Source organism: Thalassophryne amazonica, chromosome 12 (genome assembly GCF_902500255.1).
Source record: "Thalassophryne amazonica chromosome 12, fThaAma1.1, whole genome shotgun sequence".
NCBI classification, from domain to species: Eukaryota; Metazoa; Chordata; class Actinopteri; order Batrachoidiformes; family Batrachoididae; genus Thalassophryne; species Thalassophryne amazonica.
Genome location: NC_047114.1, coordinates 101,986,545 through 102,006,451, shown reverse-complemented (window position 1 = coordinate 102,006,451; position 19,907 = coordinate 101,986,545). Strand labels below are relative to the sequence as shown.

The 19,907-nt window shown below is 42.9% G+C and overlaps 1 protein-coding gene across 2 annotated transcripts in view; it reads right to left on the bottom strand.

The window, feature by feature from the left end:
- Nucleotides 1-2,696: 2,696 nt before the first annotated feature.
- LOC117522167 (anion exchange protein 2-like) overlaps nt 2,697-19,907 on the bottom strand; it is a 97,860-nt gene continuing 80,649 nt past the window's right edge. For both annotated transcript variants that reach the window (XM_034183554.1, XM_034183553.1), the window contains 2 exons: nt 4,865-5,038; nt 2,697-3,083 (listed from right to left, as the gene is read on the bottom strand). In XM_034183554.1, the coding sequence (XP_034039445.1) occupies nt 3,003-3,083; nt 4,865-5,038 (255 nt within the window). In that variant the 3' untranslated portion in view covers nt 2,697-3,002. The remainder of the gene's footprint in view (nt 3,084-4,864; nt 5,039-19,907) is intronic.

The following is a 19,907-nucleotide window of genomic DNA, read 5'->3' as shown; positions in this document are numbered from 1 at the left end:
ATACATGAAAACAGAAATAAAACAGAAAACAATCAAATAATTCCAATATCATTTTTTTGTAGTCAGCTGAGAAAAAATTGTTTTCAGGTTAGATTTTTTCACAAGCAGGTTTTGTCCTCATCAGATCCACTGGATATAAACACAAGAAATAACACAATTTATCACATGAAATAATCCATTCATCTGCTTTCATCCATCAGGCACAAAATACACTGAAATGAGGTAATAATTTAAAAAAAGGTTGGTTTGGTTTTGGTCTGTTATTATGCTACTATTAAAACAAAAGGAAAATATATTTTAATTGAGTTGTTCCGCCACCGTCTCTGTTTGTTGGCGTGTCAAATTAAAAGCACCAGAAAAGACAAAAAGCTGCACATGTAACTTTGATCATGGACAAACTGGGGAGAGCTGACATTGCCATTTGGTGTGCTTTACGGCACCAAAATAGAACGTTGATATTTTTGGACAAGCTACAGATATTAACTAACAACACTGAACAATAGACATTCCTAAGTACATTGAGACTCACACACCATTCCAGCAGTGGGCGCTAAATCATCTATTTTTTAAAAGCGTGACTTTGTGTGTGGTTTTATTTAGTAACTTATATTTAAGTTACCTTTTTGTTTGTGCCAGTTGCCGCTCGGTTAGTTCTGATTCCTTGTGTCTCCTGCTGTTTAAGTGACATTTCGCTGTGGTTTTTGAACAGTTGTTTTTCATTATCCATCTGCTGTTCTCATCAAGATCCTGGTAATGGGATTATTTTGATATTGGCCTCTGAGTCATGATTTGTTATCATGGCTACTTTTGAGTTCTGGATTATTAAACTCCTGACTTTTTGCACCTCACTTCCTGTGTCGACTTTTTGCACCTTGGAGGTCCAATGTCTTCTCTGTGGTGTTAACCGTAACACGTCTTCCACAAACACACGCTCTTCAGTGTTCACACATTCATCACAAAGAGGACACAACATCACAGGAGGAGTTAGCAGCTGTCAGACTCCGACTGTGGTTGTGGCTTTAAAGGACAAATTTCTTCTGAAGAACGTTGAGACCTGATTATTTGAATACAACCCCAGTTCCAATGAAGTTGGGATGTTGTGGGAAATGTAAAAAAAAAAAAAAAAATGGAATCCAATGATTTTCAAATCCTCTTCAACCTATATTCAATTGAATACACCACAAAGACAAGATATTTAATGTTCAGACTGATAAACTTTATTATGTGTAAATATTTGTTCATTTTGAAATGGATGCCTGCAACGTTTCTAAAAAGCTGGGACAGTGATATGTTTCCCACTGTGTTACATCACCTTTCCTTCTAACAACACTCAATAAGCGTTTGGGAACTGAGGACACTAATTGTTGAAGCTTTGTAGGTGGAATTCTTTCCCGTTCTTGCTTGATGTACGACTTCAGTTGTTCAACAGTCCGGGGTCTCCGTTGTCATATTTTGCGCTTCATAATGCGCCACACATTTTCAATGGGCGACAGGTCTGGACTGCAGGCAGGTCAGTCTAGTACCCGCACTCTTTTACTATGAAGCCACGCTGTTGTAACACGTGCAGAATGTGTCTTGGCATTGTCTCGCTGAAATAAGCAGGGACGTCCCTGAAAAAGACGTTGCTTGGATGGCAGCATGTGTTGCTCCAAAACCTGGATGTACCTTTCAGCATTGATGATGCCATCACAGATGTGTAAGTTGTCCATGCCATGGGCACTAACACACCCCCATACCATCACAGATGCTGGCTTTTGAACTTTGCGCTGCTAACAGTCTGGATGGTCTTTTTCCTCTTTTGTCCTGAGGACACGACGTCCATGATTTCCATAAACAATTTGAAATGTGGACTCATCAGACCACAGCACACTTTTCCACTTTGTGTCTGTCCATTTCAAATGAGCTCTGGTCCAGAGAAGGCGGCAGCGTTTCTGGATGTTGTTGATGTTTGGCTTTCGCTTTGCATGGTAGAGTTTTAACTTGCACTTGTAGATGTAGCGACGAACTGTGTTAACTGACAATGGTTTTCTGACGTGTTTCTGAGCCCACGCGGTTAGATCCTTTACACAATGATGTCGGTTTTTAAGGTAGTGCCACCTGAGGGATCAAAGGTCACGGGCATTCAGTGGTGGTTTTCAGCCTTGCTGCTTACATGTACAAAGTTCTCCAATTTCTCTGAATCTTCTGATTATATTATGGACTGTAGATGATGGAATCCCTAAATTCCTTGCAATTGAACGTTGACAAATATTGTTCTTAAACTGTTGGACTATTTTTCAAGCAGTTGTTCACAAAGTGGTGATCCTCACCTCATCTTTGCTTGTGAATGGCTGAGACTTTTGGGGATGCTCCTTTTATACCCAATCATGACACTCACAGTTAGTGTCCTTGGTTCCCAAATGTGTTAGAGTGTTGTTAGAAGGAAAGGTGATGTAACAGTGGGAAACATACCACTGTCCCAACTTTTTAGAAACGTGTTGCAGGAATCCATTTCAAAATGAGCAAATATTTGCACAAAAACAATAAAGTTTATCAGTTTGAACATTAAATATCTTGTCTTTGTGGTGTATTCAACTGAATATAGGTTGAAGAGGATTTGAAAATCATTGTGTTCTGTTTTTATTTACATTTCACACAACATCCCAACTTCTTTGGAATTGGGGTTGTAAATTCATAATAAAAACCAAAAATGAACATCTGTGTGAGATAAAATGTTTATTTCAGAATGATCAGAAAACACACAAACCACATCTTCCCAAAAAAGTTCTTATCTCAAAAACATCCATAACGTATGAATATATAGAAAAGTTATTGATAATAAAAATGATCATGCCGATCTAAAGGACAGGACACACCTGCAGTGTCCACACGAGTACAAACGGGTGAAACCAAAATTCAGATTTTCCCAAATACCTAAAAGATACAGAAACTATAAAAAAAACAACCATAAATGTTCCACAGAAGAAGAACGTAGACAGTGACAGCAGTCAGGCTGCTCTGGGTCAAACGGGCATCTGAAGCTGCGAGTACTCGTCCTGACCCGTGATCTCCTCCAGGCTGGGCTCCGCATCATCAGCATCCAGCTGCAGGGGGCAGGAGGTCAGAGGTCAATGCCGATACAGTTGAAATGGCAACAATAAAGCAAAGAGTGTCATGCTCGGCCCTGATCGGGGTTCTGGTTTATTTTTTTTCCCCTTTCTTTGATCCACCTTCTACCCTGTTCTGTTTTATTAGTTATTCATCATGTGTTTATTCCCTGTTCTATTTTACTTTGTCATTTTGTTTCTTTGTTACTTTTCATTCTTTAGCCATTGTCCAGTTCTTTTCTAGTTCTGCCAGATTGCGTTTTCATTGTTTATCATTTAGTTGTCATCTGTTAATTTTTGCTGTTCTCATTTCTGTTTTCTGTTGTTCTTTAACATCAGATCTTGCTTCCAGTTTATTATGTAGTTGTTGCTTGTTGATTTTGTCATCTGGTTTTCATTTTGTATTATTCAGTCACTTGTCAGTTCCTGTTTAATTTAGCTGTAGTATTTATTCTGCATTTATTCTCTGATTAGTTTTCAGGTTCATGCCCGGTCCATGGTACATTTTACTCTGTCCTCGGTTTCTGTTTTTCCCTGTTCAGTTCCCTCATATCCATCTGATTATGTTCACTCCACGTCCTGCACCTGCCTTCATGTCTTCATCCCTCACTTATATCTGATTATGTTCACTTCACTGCACCTGCCCCGTGTCCTTGTCTTTCTCTTTGTTTCTGTCTGCTTTTTGTTTTCATTCACTCATGCTCTTGGTACCTGTTCACATATCTTTGTCTATTACAACACTCCACGTTGCGCACTCCCTTCCTCACTATCTTGCCCCATCCATACTCTTTGTTCACCAGCCACGCCCCCTTTCTAGATCCTTCATCTCATGTGCACCTTGTTAACACTTGCTTATTTAATCTCCTCCCAGCCACCACACCTTTGCCAGTTTGTTGTTGCGCTTAGGACACATTCCAGCCTTCTTGTATTCAGTCCTGATTTGTCTGACGTGTACCAGTCTCTTGCTCTGTGTTTCTCGACCGCGCTTTTTGCCTCAGCCCTGATGTCAGTGTTTGCTCGTGCCTCCGACCCCTGCCTGGATATGACTGCGTTTCTGCCTAACCCTGTCTGTACCTCTGCTCTGCTACCTGGCAAAATGTGTACCAAACCTCAGCCTGAAATAAACAGGCCAACTACTTGTACCTCTAAGCCTGGTCTGGGAGTTTGTATTGTGGGTCCACCCTCTTCAGGTGCCGGGCTCCCGCCCGCCCTGACAGAGAGGGCATTTAGTGTGGAATCAGTTTGAGATGTTTCCACAGGAGTGCACCAGTCTGATTCTAGAGACACAGCAGAAAGTCAACGCACATCATGAGAAGAAAAAAAAGTGAAGTCAGGACCAACAAGTCCAAAGTCAAGTCCATAACGGAGACAAGCTGCCGCGTGTGAAGGTCATGGTCCGGAACAGAGACGAGCCGCCATGTGTGAAGGTCATGGTCCGGAACAGAGACGAGCCGCCATGTGTGAAGGTCATGGTCCGGAACAGAGACGAGCCGCCATGTGTGAAGGTCACGGTCCGGAACGGAGACAAGCCACCACGTGTGAAGGTCACGGTCCAGAACGGAGATGAGCTGCCGCGTGTGAAGGTCAGTTTTGCCCACATGTGATCTCGTGTACAATTTAAAAATTTTGATGCTCCTGCTCATGATGTCACAGCGTGTATGACATCGTTATGACGGGATTAGCAAAGTTGAAATGAAATGCATTTTTAAACATTTTGAAAATCTGAACAGATATTGAAGGTCAGTGAGTGTGATCTCATGTCCACATGTTGGGCTCACATTTTGTAGCTCCTGTTTGGTGAAGAGGCGGGGCAACAGCAGCATCCTCACTGGGATGGTCAGCAGCAGCACAAAGGGGAATGCTAGCGCTGCCGCTGTCGCCATGACGACCCATAGCAGAGCCAGACAGGTCAACTGGATGAGCGTGTAGAAATGCATCCTTAGTGTCCTCACCTGGAAGCAGGATAGAGGAAGACAGGTGAGTGACATGAACATCTTTGTCCAATCCGAGTCAGTAAGACCTTCAGCCAATCAAACTGCAGTTTGTTCAAAGGGTTAGTTTTAGGTTCATAATAAAAACACAGGAAAAAGACTATTTTTACATATGTTTGAATTTCTTCATGGGTTCACTTTTTGGCACTTTGTGGAAACGTGTCGTTCTGACAGGAAGAGCAGGTAAAAATCAAATCAAATTAAATTAAGTTTAAAAACTTAAAAATCAGGTCTTTCTGAGCTGCTTTGATTTTTGTTCGTCATTACAGAACAAACCAAACGTCTAATTGGTTCCTAAAGTGACTTCTGGGGGCCAAACTCCTCCCGCACGTGGTTTGGACATTCCAACAGACACTGGAGGTTCTTTTGTCAAAACCTTTTTCACATCGCAACCTGCACAGCTCAGTCACTCTTACTGTAGGGGGCGCTGTCACAGCTGCTTGTTTTGATTTCCGAACAGTAAATTCATCCAGATTCTCCTTTCTCACTCACATGTAAATGTTCATGTGAGTATCTCAATCCTGGACAAGTCTGCGTGACGTTACCCTGGTTTTTCTGAACACCTGGAACAGCTCGTCTTAGGGCATGGCCATGTTGACTAGAGTCCCTGTATTCAATCAATCAATCAATCAATTTTTTTTTTATATAGCGCCAAATCACAACAAACAGTTGCCCCAAGGCGCAATTCATTTCAGAGAGTAGCGACATGTCTAGCCCAAAAAAAGGGTCACGTGACTTATGGTGCAATCTTGGGGCCAAAATAATCTACAACCCCAATTCCAATGAAGTTGGGACGTTGTGTAAAATGTAAATAAAAACAGAATACAATGATTTTCAAATCCTCTTCAACCTATATTCAATTGAATACACCACAAAGACAAGATATTTAATGCTCAAACTGATAAACTTTATTGTTTTTGTGTAAATATTTGCTCATTTTGAAATGGATTCCTGCAACACATTTCAAAAAGCTGTGACAGTGGTATGTTTCCCACTGTGTTACATCACCTTTCCTTCTAACAACACTCAATAAGCGTTTGGGAACTGAGGAAACTAACTGTTGAAGCTTTGTAGGTGGAATTCTGTCCCATTCTTGCTTGATGTACGACTTCAGTTGTTCAACAGTCCGGAGTCTCCGTTGTCGTATTTTGCGCTTCATAATGCGCCACACATTTTAAATGGGCGACAGGTCTGGACTGTAGGCAGGCCAGTCTAGTACCCGCACTCTTTTACTATGAAGCCACGCTGTTGTAACACGTGCAGAATGTGGCTCGACATTGTCTTGCTGAAATAAGTAGGGACGTCCCTGAAAAAGACGTTGCTTGGATGGCAGCATGTGTTGCTCCAAAACCTGGATGTACCTTTCAGCATTGATGGTGCCATCACAGATGTGTAAGTTGTCCATGCCATGGGCACTAACACACCCCCATACCATCACAGATGGTGCTTTTGAACTTTGTGCTGGTAACAATCTGGATGGTCTTTTTCCTCTTTTGTCCAGAGGACACGGCGTCCATGATTTCCATAAACAATTTGAAATGTGGACTCATCAGACCACAGCACACTTGTCCACTTTGCATCTGTCCATTTCAAATGACCTCGGGCCCAGAGAAGGCAGTAGCGTTTCTGGATGTTGTTGATGTTTGACTTTCACTTTGCATGGTAGAGTTTTAACTTGCACTTGTAGATGTAGCGACGAACTGTGTTAACTGACAATGGTTTTCTGAAGTGTTCCTGAGCCCATGCGGTAAGATCCTTTACACAATGATGTCGGTTTTTAATGCAGTGCCGCCTGAGGGATCAAAGGCCACCGGCATTCAATTTTGGTTTTCGGCCTTGCTGCTTACGTGTAGAAAGTTCTCCAGATTCTCTGAATCTTCTAATTATATTATGGACTGTAGATGATGGAATCCCTAAATTCCTTGCAATTGAACATTGAGAAACATTGTTCTTAAACTGCTGGACTTTTTTTTCACGCAGTTGTTCCCAAAGTGGTGATCCTCACCCCATCTCTGCTTGTGAATGGCTAAGACTTTTGGGGATGCTCCCTTTAGAATAGAATAGAATAGAATAGAAAGCCTTTCTTGTCATTATACACAGCAAACACAGTCTGCATAGTACAACGCGATTAGGGGGGCTGCTCCTTAAAAAGTGCACGCAGTGCAATACCAGACAATATAACATGAATAAACAAAAATATCACATAAAGAAACACGTGAAGTCCTTTGCTGAAATGTAAAATTGTGTAACGTGGACAGTGTAAACAGTGTAGCAATTGAGAGAGTGCAAAAGGAAATGTAAAACTGTATCAACTCAATCAATCAATCAACTTTTTTCTTATATAGCGCCAAATCACAACAAACAGTTGCCCCAAGGCGCTCCACATTGCAAGGCAAGGCCATACAATAATTATGAAAAACCCCAACGGTCAAAACGACCCCCTATGAGCAAGCACTTGGCCACAGTGGGAAGGAAAAACTCCCTTTTAACAGGAAGAAACCTCCAGCAGAACCAGGCTCAGGGAGGGGCAGTCTTCTGCTGAGACTGGTTGGGGCTGAGGGAAAGAACCAGGAAAAAGAGATCGATCACTAATGATTAAATGCAGAGTGATGCATACGGAGCAAAAAGAGAAAGAAACAGTGCATCATGGGAACCCCCCCACAGTCTATGTCTAAAGCAACATAACCAAGGGATGGTCCAGGGTCACCCGATCCAGCCCTAACTATAAGCCTTAGCGAAAAGGAAAGTTTTAAGCCTAATCTTAAAAGTAGAGAGGGTGTCTGTCTCCCTGATCTGAATTGGGAGCTGGTTCCACAGGAGAGGAGCCTGAAAGCTGAAGGCTCTGCCTCCCATTCTACTCTTACAAACCCTAGGAACTACAAGTAAGCCCGCAGTCTGAGAGCGAAGCGCTCTAATGGGGTAATATGGTACTACGAGGTCCCTAAGATAAGATGGGACCTGATTATTCAAAACCTTATAAGTAAGAAGAAGAATTTTAAATTCTATTCTAGCATTAACAGGAAGCCAATGAAGGGAGGCCAACACGGGTGAGATATGCTCTCTCCTGCTAGTCCCCGTCAGTACTCTAGCTGCAGCATTCTGAACCAACTGAAGGCTTTTTAGGGAACTTTTAGGACAACCTGATAATAATGAATTACAATAGTCCAGCCTAGAGGAAATAAATGCATGAATTAATTTTTCAGCATCACTCTGAGACAAGACCTTTCTGATTTTAGAGATATTGCGTAAATGCAAAAAGGCAGTCCTACATATTTGTTTAATATGCGCTTTGAATGACATATCCTGATCAAAAATAACTCCAAGATTTCTCACAGTATTACTAGAGATCAGGGAAATGCCATCCAGAGTAACGATCTGGTTAGACACCATGCTTCTAAGATTTGTGGGGCCAAGTACAATAACTTCAGTTTTATCTGAGTTTAAAAGCAGGAAATTAGAGGTCATCCATGTCTTTATGTCTGTAAGACAATCCTGCAGTTTAGCTAATTGGTGCGTATCCTCTGGCTTCATGGATAGATAAAGCTGGGTATCATCTGCGTAACAATGAAAATTTAAGCAATACCGTCTAATAATACTGCCCAAGGGAAGCATGTATAAAGTGAATAAAATTGGTCCTAGCACAGAACCTTGTGGAACTCCATAATTAACTTTAGTCTGTGAAGAAGATTCCCCATTTACATGAACAAACTGTAATCTATTAGACAAATATGATTCAAACCACCGCAGCGCAATGCCTTTAATACCTATGACATGCTCTAATCTCTGTAATAAAATTTTATGGTCAACAGTATCAAAAGCAGCACTGAGGTCCAACAGAACAAGCACAGAGATAAGTCCACTGTCCGAAGCCATAAGAAGATCATTTGTAACCTTCACTAATGCTGTTTCTGTACTATGATGAATTCTAAAACCTGACTGAAACTCTTCAAATAGACCATTCCTCTGCAGGTGATCAGTTAGCTGTTTTACAACTACCCTCTCAAGAATCTTTGAGAGAAAAGGAAGGTTGGAGATTGGCCTATAATTAGCTAAGATAGCTGGGTCAAGTGATGGCTTTTTAAGTAATGGTTTAATTACTGCCACCTTAAAGGCCTGTGGTACATAACCAACTAACAAAGATAGATTGATCATATTTAAGATTGAAGCATTAAATAATGGTAGGACTTCCTTGAGCAGCCTGGCAGGAATGGGGTCTAATAAGCATGTTGATGGTTTGGATGAAGTAACTAATGAAAATAACTCAGACAGAACAATCGGAGAGAAAGAGTCTAACCAAATACCGGCATCACTGAAAGCAGCCAAAGATAACGATACATCTTTGGGATGGTTATGAGTAATTTTTTCTCTAATAGTCAAAATTTTGTTAGCAAAGAAAGTCATGAAGTCATTACTAGTTAAAGTTAATGGAATACTCAGCTCAATAGAGCTCTGACTCTTTGTCAGCCTGGCTACAGTGCTGAAAAGAAACCTGGGGTTGTTCTTATTTTCTTCAATTAGTGATGAGTAGAAAGATGTCCTAGCTTCACGAAGGGCTTTCTTATAGAGCAACAAACTCTTTTTCCAGGCTAAGTGAAGATCTTCTAAATTAGTGAGACACCATTTCCTCTCCAACTTACGGGTTATCTGCTTTAAGCTACGAGTTTGTGAGTTATACCACGGAGTCAGACACTTCTGATTTAAAGCTCTCTTTTTCAGAGGAGCTACAGCATCCAAAGTTGTCTTCAATGAGGATGTAAAACTATTGACAAGATACTCTAACTCCCTTACAGAGTTTAGGTAGCTACTCTGCACTGTGTTGGTATATGACATTAGAGAACATAAAGAAGGAATCATATCCTTAAACCTAGTTACAGCGCTTTCTGAAAGACTTCTAGTGTAATGAAACTTATTCCCCACTGCAGGGTAGTCCATCAGGGTAAATGTAAATGTTATTAAAAAATGATCAGACAAAAGGGAGTTTTCAGGGAATACTGTTAAGTCTTCTATTTCCATACCATAAGTCAGAACAAGATCTAAAATATGATTAAAGTGGTGGGTGGACTCATTTACATTTTGAGCAAAGCCGATAGAGTCTAATAATAGATTAAATGCAGTGTTGAGGCTGTCATTCTCAGCATCTGTGTGGATGTTAAAATCGCCCACTATAATTATCTTATCTGAGCTAAGCACTAAGTCAGACAAAAGGTCTGAAAATTCACAGAGAAACTCACAGTAACGACCAGGTGGACGATAGATAATAACAAATAAAACTGGTTTTTGGGACTTCCAATTTGGATGGACAAGACTAAGAGACAAGCTTTCAAATGAATTAAAGCTCTGTCTAGGTTTTTGATTAATTAATAAGCTGGAATGGAAGATTGCTGCTAATCCTCCGCCCCGGCCCGTGCTACGAGCATTCTGACAGTTAGTGTGACTCGGGGGTGTTGACTCATTTAAACTAACATATTCATCCTGCTGTAACCAAGTTTCTGTTAGGCAGAATAAATCAATACGTTGATCAATTATTATATCATTTACCAACAGGGACTTAGAAGAAAGAGACCTAATGTTTAATAGACCACATTTAACTGTTTTAGTCTGTGGTGCAATTGAAGGTGCTATATTATTTTTTCTTTTTGAATTTTTATGCTTAAATAGATTTTTGCTAGTTATTGGTGGTCTGGGAGCAGGCACCGTCTCTACGGGGATGGGGTAATAAGGGGATGGCAGGGGGAGAGAAGCTGCAGAGAGGTGTATAAGACCACAGCTCTGCCTCCTGGTCCCAACGCTAGACAGTCACAGTTTGGAGGATCCCAAAAAATTGGCCAGATTTCTAGAAATGAGAGCTGCTCCCTCTAAAGTGGGATGGATGCCGTCTCTCCTAACAAGACCAGGTTTTCCCCAGAAGCTTTGCCAATTATCAATGAAGCCCACCTCATTTTTTGGACACCACTCAGACAGCCAGCAATTCAAGGAGAACATGCGGCTAAACATATCACTCCCGGTCTGATTGGGGAGGGGCCCAGAGAAAACAACAGAGTCCGACATTGTTTTTGCAAAGTTACACACCGATTCAATGTTAATTTTAGTGACCTCCGATTGGCGTAACCGAGTGTCATTACTGCCGACGTGAATTACAATCTTACCAAATTTACGCTTAGCCTTAGCCAGCAATTTCAAATGTCCTTCAATGTCGCCTGCTCTGGCCCCCGGAAGACAATTGACTATGGTTGCTGGTGTCGCTAACTTCACATTTCTCAAAACAGAGTCGCCAATAACCAGAGTTTGATCCTCGGCGAGTGTATCGTCGAGTGGGGAAAAACGGTTAGAGATGTGAACGGGTTGACGGTGTACACGGGGCTTCTGTTTAGGGCTACGCTTCCTCCTCACAGTCACCCAGTCAGCCTGCCTTCCCGACTGCACGGGGTCTGCCAGGGGGGAACTAACGGCGGCTAAGCTACCTTGGTCCGCACCGACTACAGGGGCCTGGCTAGCTGTAGAATTTTCCACGGTGCGGAGCCGAGCCTCCAATTCGCCCAGCCTGGCCTCCAAAGCTACGAATAAGCTGCACTTATTACAAGTACCATTACTGCTAAAGGAGGCCGAGGAATAACTAAACATTTCACACCCAGAGCAGAAAAGTACGGGAGAGACAGGAGAAGCCGCCATGCTAAAACGGCTAAGAGCTAGTAGCTACGCTAAGCTAGCGGATTCCCAAACAGGGAATCCGACACTAGACAGGCTGTGGAGCAGCACAGGTAACGCACGACAACAGTGCTAAAATAAAATAAAAATCCACTAGACAGGCTGTGGAGCAGCACAGGTAACGCACAACAACAGTGCTAAAAAATAAAATAAAAATAAAAATCCACTAGACAGGCTGTGGAGCAGCACAGGTAACGCACAACAACAGTGCTAAAAAATAAAATAAAATAAAAATAAAAATCCACTGGACAGGCTGTGGAGCAGCACAGGCAACGCACGACAACAGTGCTAAAACAAAATAAAAATCCACTAGACAGGCTGTGGAGCAGCACAGGTAACGCACGACAACAGTGCTAAATAAAAATCCACTGGACAGGCTGTGGAGCAGCACAGGTAACGCACGACAACAGTGCTAAAAAAATAAAATAAAATAAAAATCAAAATCCACTGGACAGGCTGTGGAGCAGCACAGGTAACGCACGACAACGGTGCCAAAACAAAACAAAAAACCACTAGACAGGCTGTGGAGCAGCACAGGTAACGCACGACAACAGTGGTAAAAAATAAAATAAAAATCCACTGGACAGGCTGTGGAGCAGCACAGGTAACACACGACAACAGTGCTAAAAAATAAAATAAAAATCCACTGGACAGGCTGTGGAGCAGCACAGGTAACGCACGACAACAGTGGTAAAAAATAAAATAAAAATCCACTGGACAGGCTGTGGAGCAGCACAGGTAACGCACGACAACAGTGCTAAAAAATAAAATAAAAATCCACTGGACAGGCTGTGGAGCAGCACAGGTAACGCACGACAACAGTGCTAAAAAATAAAATAAAAATCCACTGGACAGGCTGTGGAGCAGCACAGGTAACACACGACAACAGTGGTAAAAAATAAAATAGAAATCCACTGAACAGGCTGTGGAGCAGCACAGATAACACACCACAACAGTGCTAAAAAATAAAATAAAAATCCACTGGACAGGCTGTGGAGCAGCACAGGTAACACACGACAACAGTGCTAAAATAAAATAAAAATCCACTAGGCAGGCTGTGGAGTAGCACAGGTAACGCACGACAACAGCGCTAAAATAAAATAAAAATCCACTAGGCAGGCTGTGGAGCAGCACGACAACAGTGCTAAAAAATAAAATAAAAATAAAAACGAAAGCGTTAGCAAGCTAGTTAGCTTGCCAACGCTGATGAAGGTTAGCTGATAAAAGTGCTCCGTCGCGATGCTTCGACCGTTAGAGGTCTTCTTTAGGCGTTGGAGCACGGTGAAAAAGTAAAAAAAAGTAAAAAAGTCTTGAAAAAGACTGTTAATTCAAAGAACTCAAACAGCTCAGTTCAAACAGCTAACAGATACAGCAGAACACCGCTGTGCTCCGGAACAGATGAACAGTCATGAAATCACATGAATGAACATGACAGTCAGATCGCCTGCTGTGTGTTATGATCTGGCAGTCCGTTTCAGTCTCTGTATGACAACTATAGGCGATGTAAACAGTGGAACAACTGAAAAATGTGCAAAAGTCCTGTGCCACAAATGAGATAGATAAGGTGCGACTCAGTACCTAATATAGTCCGTTTTTAGTGCAGATTATTGTTCAACATGGTGATGGTTTTGGGGAAGAAACTGTCTCTGAGTCTATTTGTCCTGGCCTGTATGGACCTGTAGCGCCTGCCAGAGGGCAACAGATTGAAGAGGTGAAAGCTGGGGTGTGTATTGTCCTTGAGAATGTTCTTGGCCCTACTAAGACAACGGGAGGTGTAGATGGTGGAAATGGGGGGGCAGAGGACAGCCAATGATTTTTTGGCAGTGTTTGCTACCCTCTGCAGTCTCTTCCTGTCAGCTTCAGTGCAGCTGGAGTGCCACAGTGACACTGCGTAGGTCAGCAGGCTTTCTATAGTGGAGCGATAGAAGGTCACCAGCAGGGGTGTGCTTAATTGCTCCTTCCTAAGCACCCTCAAGAAGTGTAGTCGCTGCTGGGCTTTCTTGACCAGTGCTGCGGTGTTGACTGACCAGGAGAGGTCAGCAGAGATGTGAACCCTTAGGAACTTGAAGGACTCCACTCACTCCACGCATTCGCCATTGATGTACAGTGGGGCAGGGGCAGTTTTCTTTCGACGGAAGTCCAGGATGAGTTCCTTAGTCTTTGTGATGTTTAGTGCCAAGTTGTTGGCTGCACTCCACTCGACCAGTTTTTGGACCTCATCTCTGTAGGCCGCTTCGTTTCCCCCTGTTATCAGCCCCACCACTGTTGTGTCATCAGCAAATTTAACGATGATGTTCTCCGAGTGGGTGGGGGTGCAGTCAGATGTGTAGAGCGAGTAGAGAAGTGGTCTCAGCACACAGCCCTGGGGGGAGCCGGTACTGAGAGTACGGAAGGAGGAGAAGTGAGGACCAAGCTTCACCTGCTGTGGTCGGTTGACCAGGAAGTCTTTGATCCAGGAGCAGGTGGGCAGTGGGATCCCCAGGTCGGATAACTTGGGGATAAGGATGTCCAGTATTATGGTATTAAAAGCTGAGCTATAGTCAATGAAGAGCATCTTGACATAGCTCCCTTGTTTCTCCAGGTGAGTCAATGCTGAGTGAAGGGCGGTTGTTATTGCATCTGCTGTGGATCTGTTAGACCGGTATGCGAACTGATGCTGGTCCAGGGTAGGGGGAGACAAGCTTTGATGTGTCTTAGAACCAGTTTCTCAAAGCACTTGGTGATGACTGGGGTGAGTGCTACCAGGCGGAAGTCATTGAGGCTGGTTGTGGGTGATTTTTTGGGAACTGGGATGATAGTGGCAGATTTTAAGCAGGCTGGGATGACGGCATGTGCTAGTGACAGGTTGAAAATGAGAGTGAAGACCTAGCTGGTACTAGCTGGTCAGCACATGCCTTGAGCACCTTCCCTGGTACTCCATCCGGGCCTGAAGCCTTCCTGGAGTTCACAGCCCGGAGCACTCGTCTCACATCCTTAGCCGCTAGAGTAAGTGGGGGGGAACTGGAGGCTGGAATGGGTTGTAGTGGGGGTTGGGGTGTTGTGGTTGAGTGCCGTGCCTGAGACTCAAAACGGGCATAGAAGCTGTTCAGTTCCTCTGCTAGTGCCAGATCTGAGTTCCCTGGTGTCGCAGCACAGCCTCTGTAATTGGTGATCGACTGTATGCCCTGCCACACCTGTCGGGGGTTGTTAAGCTGGTCCGCTATCCTGCTCTTATGCTCCGCTTTGGCGGTCTTGATGCCTCTCCTTAGGTCAGCACGGGTGGTGTTGTATAGTGCTCTGTCTCCTGATCTGAAGGCTGCGTCCCGGTCCCGGAGGAGCGTGCGGACCTGGCTAGTCATCCATGGTTTTTGGTTTGGAAACACCAGAATGTTCTTTTCCACAGTGACCATTTCAATGCAGTACTTGATGTAGGACAGTACTGTGTCTGTGAATGTAGCCAAGTCTTCATGGTAAAAGGCTTCCCACTGTGTCTGGTCAAAGCAGTCCTGCAGACGGGTGAGGGCAGCATCAATCAATCAATCAACTTTTTTCTTATATAGCGCCAAATCACAACAAACAGTTGCCCCAAGGCGCTCCATATTGTAAGGCAAGGCCATACAATAATTATGAAAAACCCCAACGGTCAAAACGACCCCCTATGAGCAAGCACTTGGCCACAGTGGGAAGGAAAAACTCCCTTTTAACAGGAAGAAACCTCCAGCAGAACCAGGCTCAGGGAGGGGCAGTCTTCTGCTGAGACTGGTTGGGGCTGAGGGAAAAAACCAGGAAAAAGACATGCCGTGAAGGGGGGCAGAGATCGATCACTAATGATTAAATGCAGAGTGATGCATATGGAGCAAAAAGAGAAAGAAACAGTGCATCATGGGAACCCCCCCACAATCTACGTCTAAAGCAGCATAACCAAGGGATGGTCCAGGGTCACCCGATCCAGCCCTAACTATAAGCCTTAGCGAAAAGGAAAGTTTTAAGCCTAATCTTAAAAGTAGAGAGGGTATCTGTCTCCCTGATCTGAACTGGGAGCTGGTTCCACAGGAGGGGAGCCTGAAAGCTGAAGGCTCTGCCTCCCATTCTACTCTTACAAACCCTAGGAACTACAAGTAAGCCCGCAGTCTGAGAGCGAAGCGCTCTAATGGGGTAATATGGTACTACGAGGTCCCTAAGATAAGATGGGACCTGATTATTCAAAACCTTATAAGTAAGAAGAAGAATTTTAAATTCTATTCTAGAATTAACAGGAAGCCAATGAAGAGAGGCCAACACGGGTGAGATATGCTCTCTCCTGCTAGTCCCCGTCAGTACTCTAGCTGCAGCATTCTGAACCAACTGAAGGCTTTTTAGGGAACTTTTAGGACAACCTGATAATAATGAATTACAATAGTCCAGCCTAGAGGAAATAAATGCATGAATTAGTTTTTCAGCATCACTCTGAGACAAGACCTTTCTGATTTTAGAGATATTGCGTAAATGCAAAAAGGCAGTCCTACATATTTGTTTAATATGCGCTTTGAATGACATATCCTGATCAAAAATGACTCCAAGATTTCTCACAGTATTACTAGAGATCAGGGAAATGCCATCCAGAGTAATGATCTGGTTAGACACCATGCTTCTAAGATTTGTGGGGCCAAGTACAATAACTTCAGTTTTATCTGAGTTTAAAAGCAGGAAATTAGAGGTCATCCATGTCTTTATGTCTGTAAGACAATCCTGCAGTTTAGCTAATTGGTGTGTATCCTCTGGCTTCATGGATAGATAAAGCTGGGTATCATCTGCGTAACAATGAAAATTTAAGCAATACCGTCTAATAATACTGCCTAAGGGAAGCATGTATAAAGTGAATAAAATTGGTCCTAGCACAGAACCTTGTGGAACTCCATAATTAACTATAGTCTGTGAAGAAGATTCCCCATTTACATGAACAAACTGTAATCTATTAGACAAATATGATTCAAACCACCGCAGCGCAGTGCCTTTAATACCTATGACATGCTCTAATCTCTGTAATAAAATTTTATGGTCAACAGTATCAAAAGCAGCACTGAGGTCCAACAGAACAAGCACAGAGATAAGTCCACTGTCCGAAGCCATAAGAAGATCATTTGTAACCTTCACTAATGCTGTTTCTGTACTATGATGAATTCTAAAACCTGACTGAAACTCTTCAAATAGACCATTCCTCTGCAGATGATCAGTTAGCTGTTTTACAACTACCCTCTCAAGAATCTTTGAGAGAAAAGGAAGGTTGGAGATTGGCCTATAATTAGCTAAGATAGCTGGGTCAAGTGATGGCTTTTTAAGTAATGGTTTAATTACTGCCACCTTAAAGGCCTGTGGTACATAACCAACTAACAAAGATAGATTGATCATATTTAAGATTGAAGCATTAAATAATGGTAGGGCTTCCTTGAGCAGCCTGGTAGGAATGGGGTCTAATAAACATGTTGATGGTTTGGATGAAGTAACTAATGAAAATAACTCAGACAGAACAATCGGAGAGAAAGAGTCTAACCAAATACCGGCATCACTGAAAGCAGCCAAAGATAACGATACATCTTTGGGATGGTTATGAGTAATTTTTTCTCTAATAGTCAAAATTTTGTTAGCAAAGAAAGTCATGAAGTCATTACTAGTTAAAGTTAATGGAATACTCAGCGCAATAGAGCTCTGACTCTTTGTCAGCCTGGCTACAGTGCTGAAAAGAAACCTGAGGTTATTCTTATTTTCTTCAATTAGTGATGAGTAGAAAGATGTCCTAGCTTTACAGAGGGCTTTTTTATAGAGCAACAAACTCTTTTTCCAGGCTAAGTGAAGATCTTCTAAATTAGTGAGACGCCATTTCCTCTCCAACTTACGGGTTATCTGCTTTAAGCTACGAGTTTGTGAGTTATACCACGGAGTCAGACACTTCTGATTTAAAGCTCTCTTTTTCAGAGGAGCTACAGCATCCAAAGTTGTCTTCAAAGAGGATGTAAAACTATTGACGAGATACTCTAACTCCCTTACAGAGTTTAGGTAGCTACTCTGCTCTGTGTTGGTATGTGACATTAGAGAACATAAAGAAGGAATCATATCCTTAAACCTAGTTACAGCGCTTTCTGAAAGACTTCTAGTGTAATGAAACTTATTCCCCACTGCAGGGTAGTCCATCAGAGTAAATGTAAATGTTATTAAAAAATGATCAGACAGAAGGGAGTTTTCAGGGAATACTGTTAAGTCTTCTATTTCCATACCATAAGTCAGAACAAGATCTAAAATATGATTAAAGTGGTGGGTGGACTCATTTACTTTTTGAGCAAAGCCAATAGAGTCTAATAATAGATTAAATGCAGTGTTGAGGCTGTCATTCTCAGCATCTGTGTGGATGTTAAAATCGCCCACTATAATTATCTTATCTGAGCTAAGCACTAAGTCAGACAAAAGGTCTGAAAATTCACAGAGAAACCCACAGTAACGACCAGGTGGACGATAGATAATAACAAATAAAACTGGTTTTTGGGACTTCCAATTTGGATGGACAAGACTAAGAGACAAGCTTTCAAATGAATTAAAGCTCTGTCTAGGTTTTTGATTAATTAATAAGCTGGAATGGAAGATTGCTGCTAATCCTCCGCCCCGGCCCGTGCTACGAGCATTCTGACAGTTAGTGTGACTCGGGGGTGTTGACTCATTTAAACTAACATATTCATCCTGCTGTAACCAGGTTTCTGTTAGGCAGAATAAATCAATACGTTGATCAATTATTATATCATTTACCAACAGGGACTTAGAAGAGAGAGACCTAATGTTTAATAGACCACATTTAACTGTTTTAGTCTGTGGTGCAGTTGAAGGTGCTATATTATTTTTTCTTTTTGAATTTTTATGCTTAAATAGATTTTTGCTGGTTATTGGTGGTCTGGGAGCAGGCACCGTCTCTACGGGGACGGGGCAACGAGGGGACGGCAGGGGGAGAGAAGCTGCAGAGAGGTGTATAAGACCACAGCTCTGCCTCCTGGTCCCAACGCTGGACAGTCACAGTTTGGAGGATCCAAGAAAATTGGCCAGATTTCTAGAAATGAGAGCTGCTCCATCCAAAGTGGGATGGATGCCGTCTCTCCTAACAAGACCAGGTCTTCCCCAGAAGCTTTGCCAATTATCAATGAAGCCCACCTCATTTTTTGGACACCACTCAGACAGCCAGCAATTCAAGGAGAACATGCGGCTAAACATGTCACTCCCGGTCTGATTGGGGAGGGGCCCAGAGAAAACAACAGAGTCCGACATTGTCTTTGCAAAGTTACACACCAATCCAATGTTAATTTTAGTGACCTCCGATTGGCGTAACCGAGTGTCATTACTGCCGACGTGAATTACAATCTTACCAAATTTACGCTTAGCCTTAGCCAGCAATTTCAAATGTCCTTCGATGTCGCCTGCTCTGGCCCCCGGAAGACAATTGACAATGGTTGCTGGTGTCGCTAACTTCACATTTCTCAAAACAGAGTCGCCAATAACCAGAGTTTGATCCTCGGCGAGTGTATCGTCGAGTGGGGAAAAACGGTTAGAGATGTGAACGGGTTGACGGTGTACACGGGGCTTCTGTTTAGGGCTACGCTTCCTCCTCACAGTCACCCAGTCAGCCTGCTTTCCCGACTGCCCGGGATCTTCCAGGGGGGAACTAACGGCGGCTAAGCTACCTTGGTCCGCACCGACTACAGGGGCCTGGCTAGCTGTAGAATTTTCCACGGTGCGGAGCCGAGTCTCCAGTTCGCCCAGCCTGGCCTCCAAAGCTACGAATAAGCTGCACTTATTACAAGTACCGTTACTGCTAAAGGAGGCCGAGGAATAACTAAACATTTCACACCCAGAGCAGAAAAGTACGGGAGAGACAGGAGAAGCCGCCATGCTAAATCGGCTAAGAGCTAGTAGCTGCGCAACCTAGCGGATTCCTAAAAACACACAAAGTGAATAATGTGTAAATAATTTAGAGGTGATTCAGCAGAAGGAGTGCCCCAATCAAGGCACCAAACAGGCCATGAAGCAGCACAGGCAACGCACGACAACAGCGAACGCACGACAACGGTGCTAAAACAAAACAAAAATCGACCAAACACGCTGTGGAGCAGCACAGATAACGCACGACAAC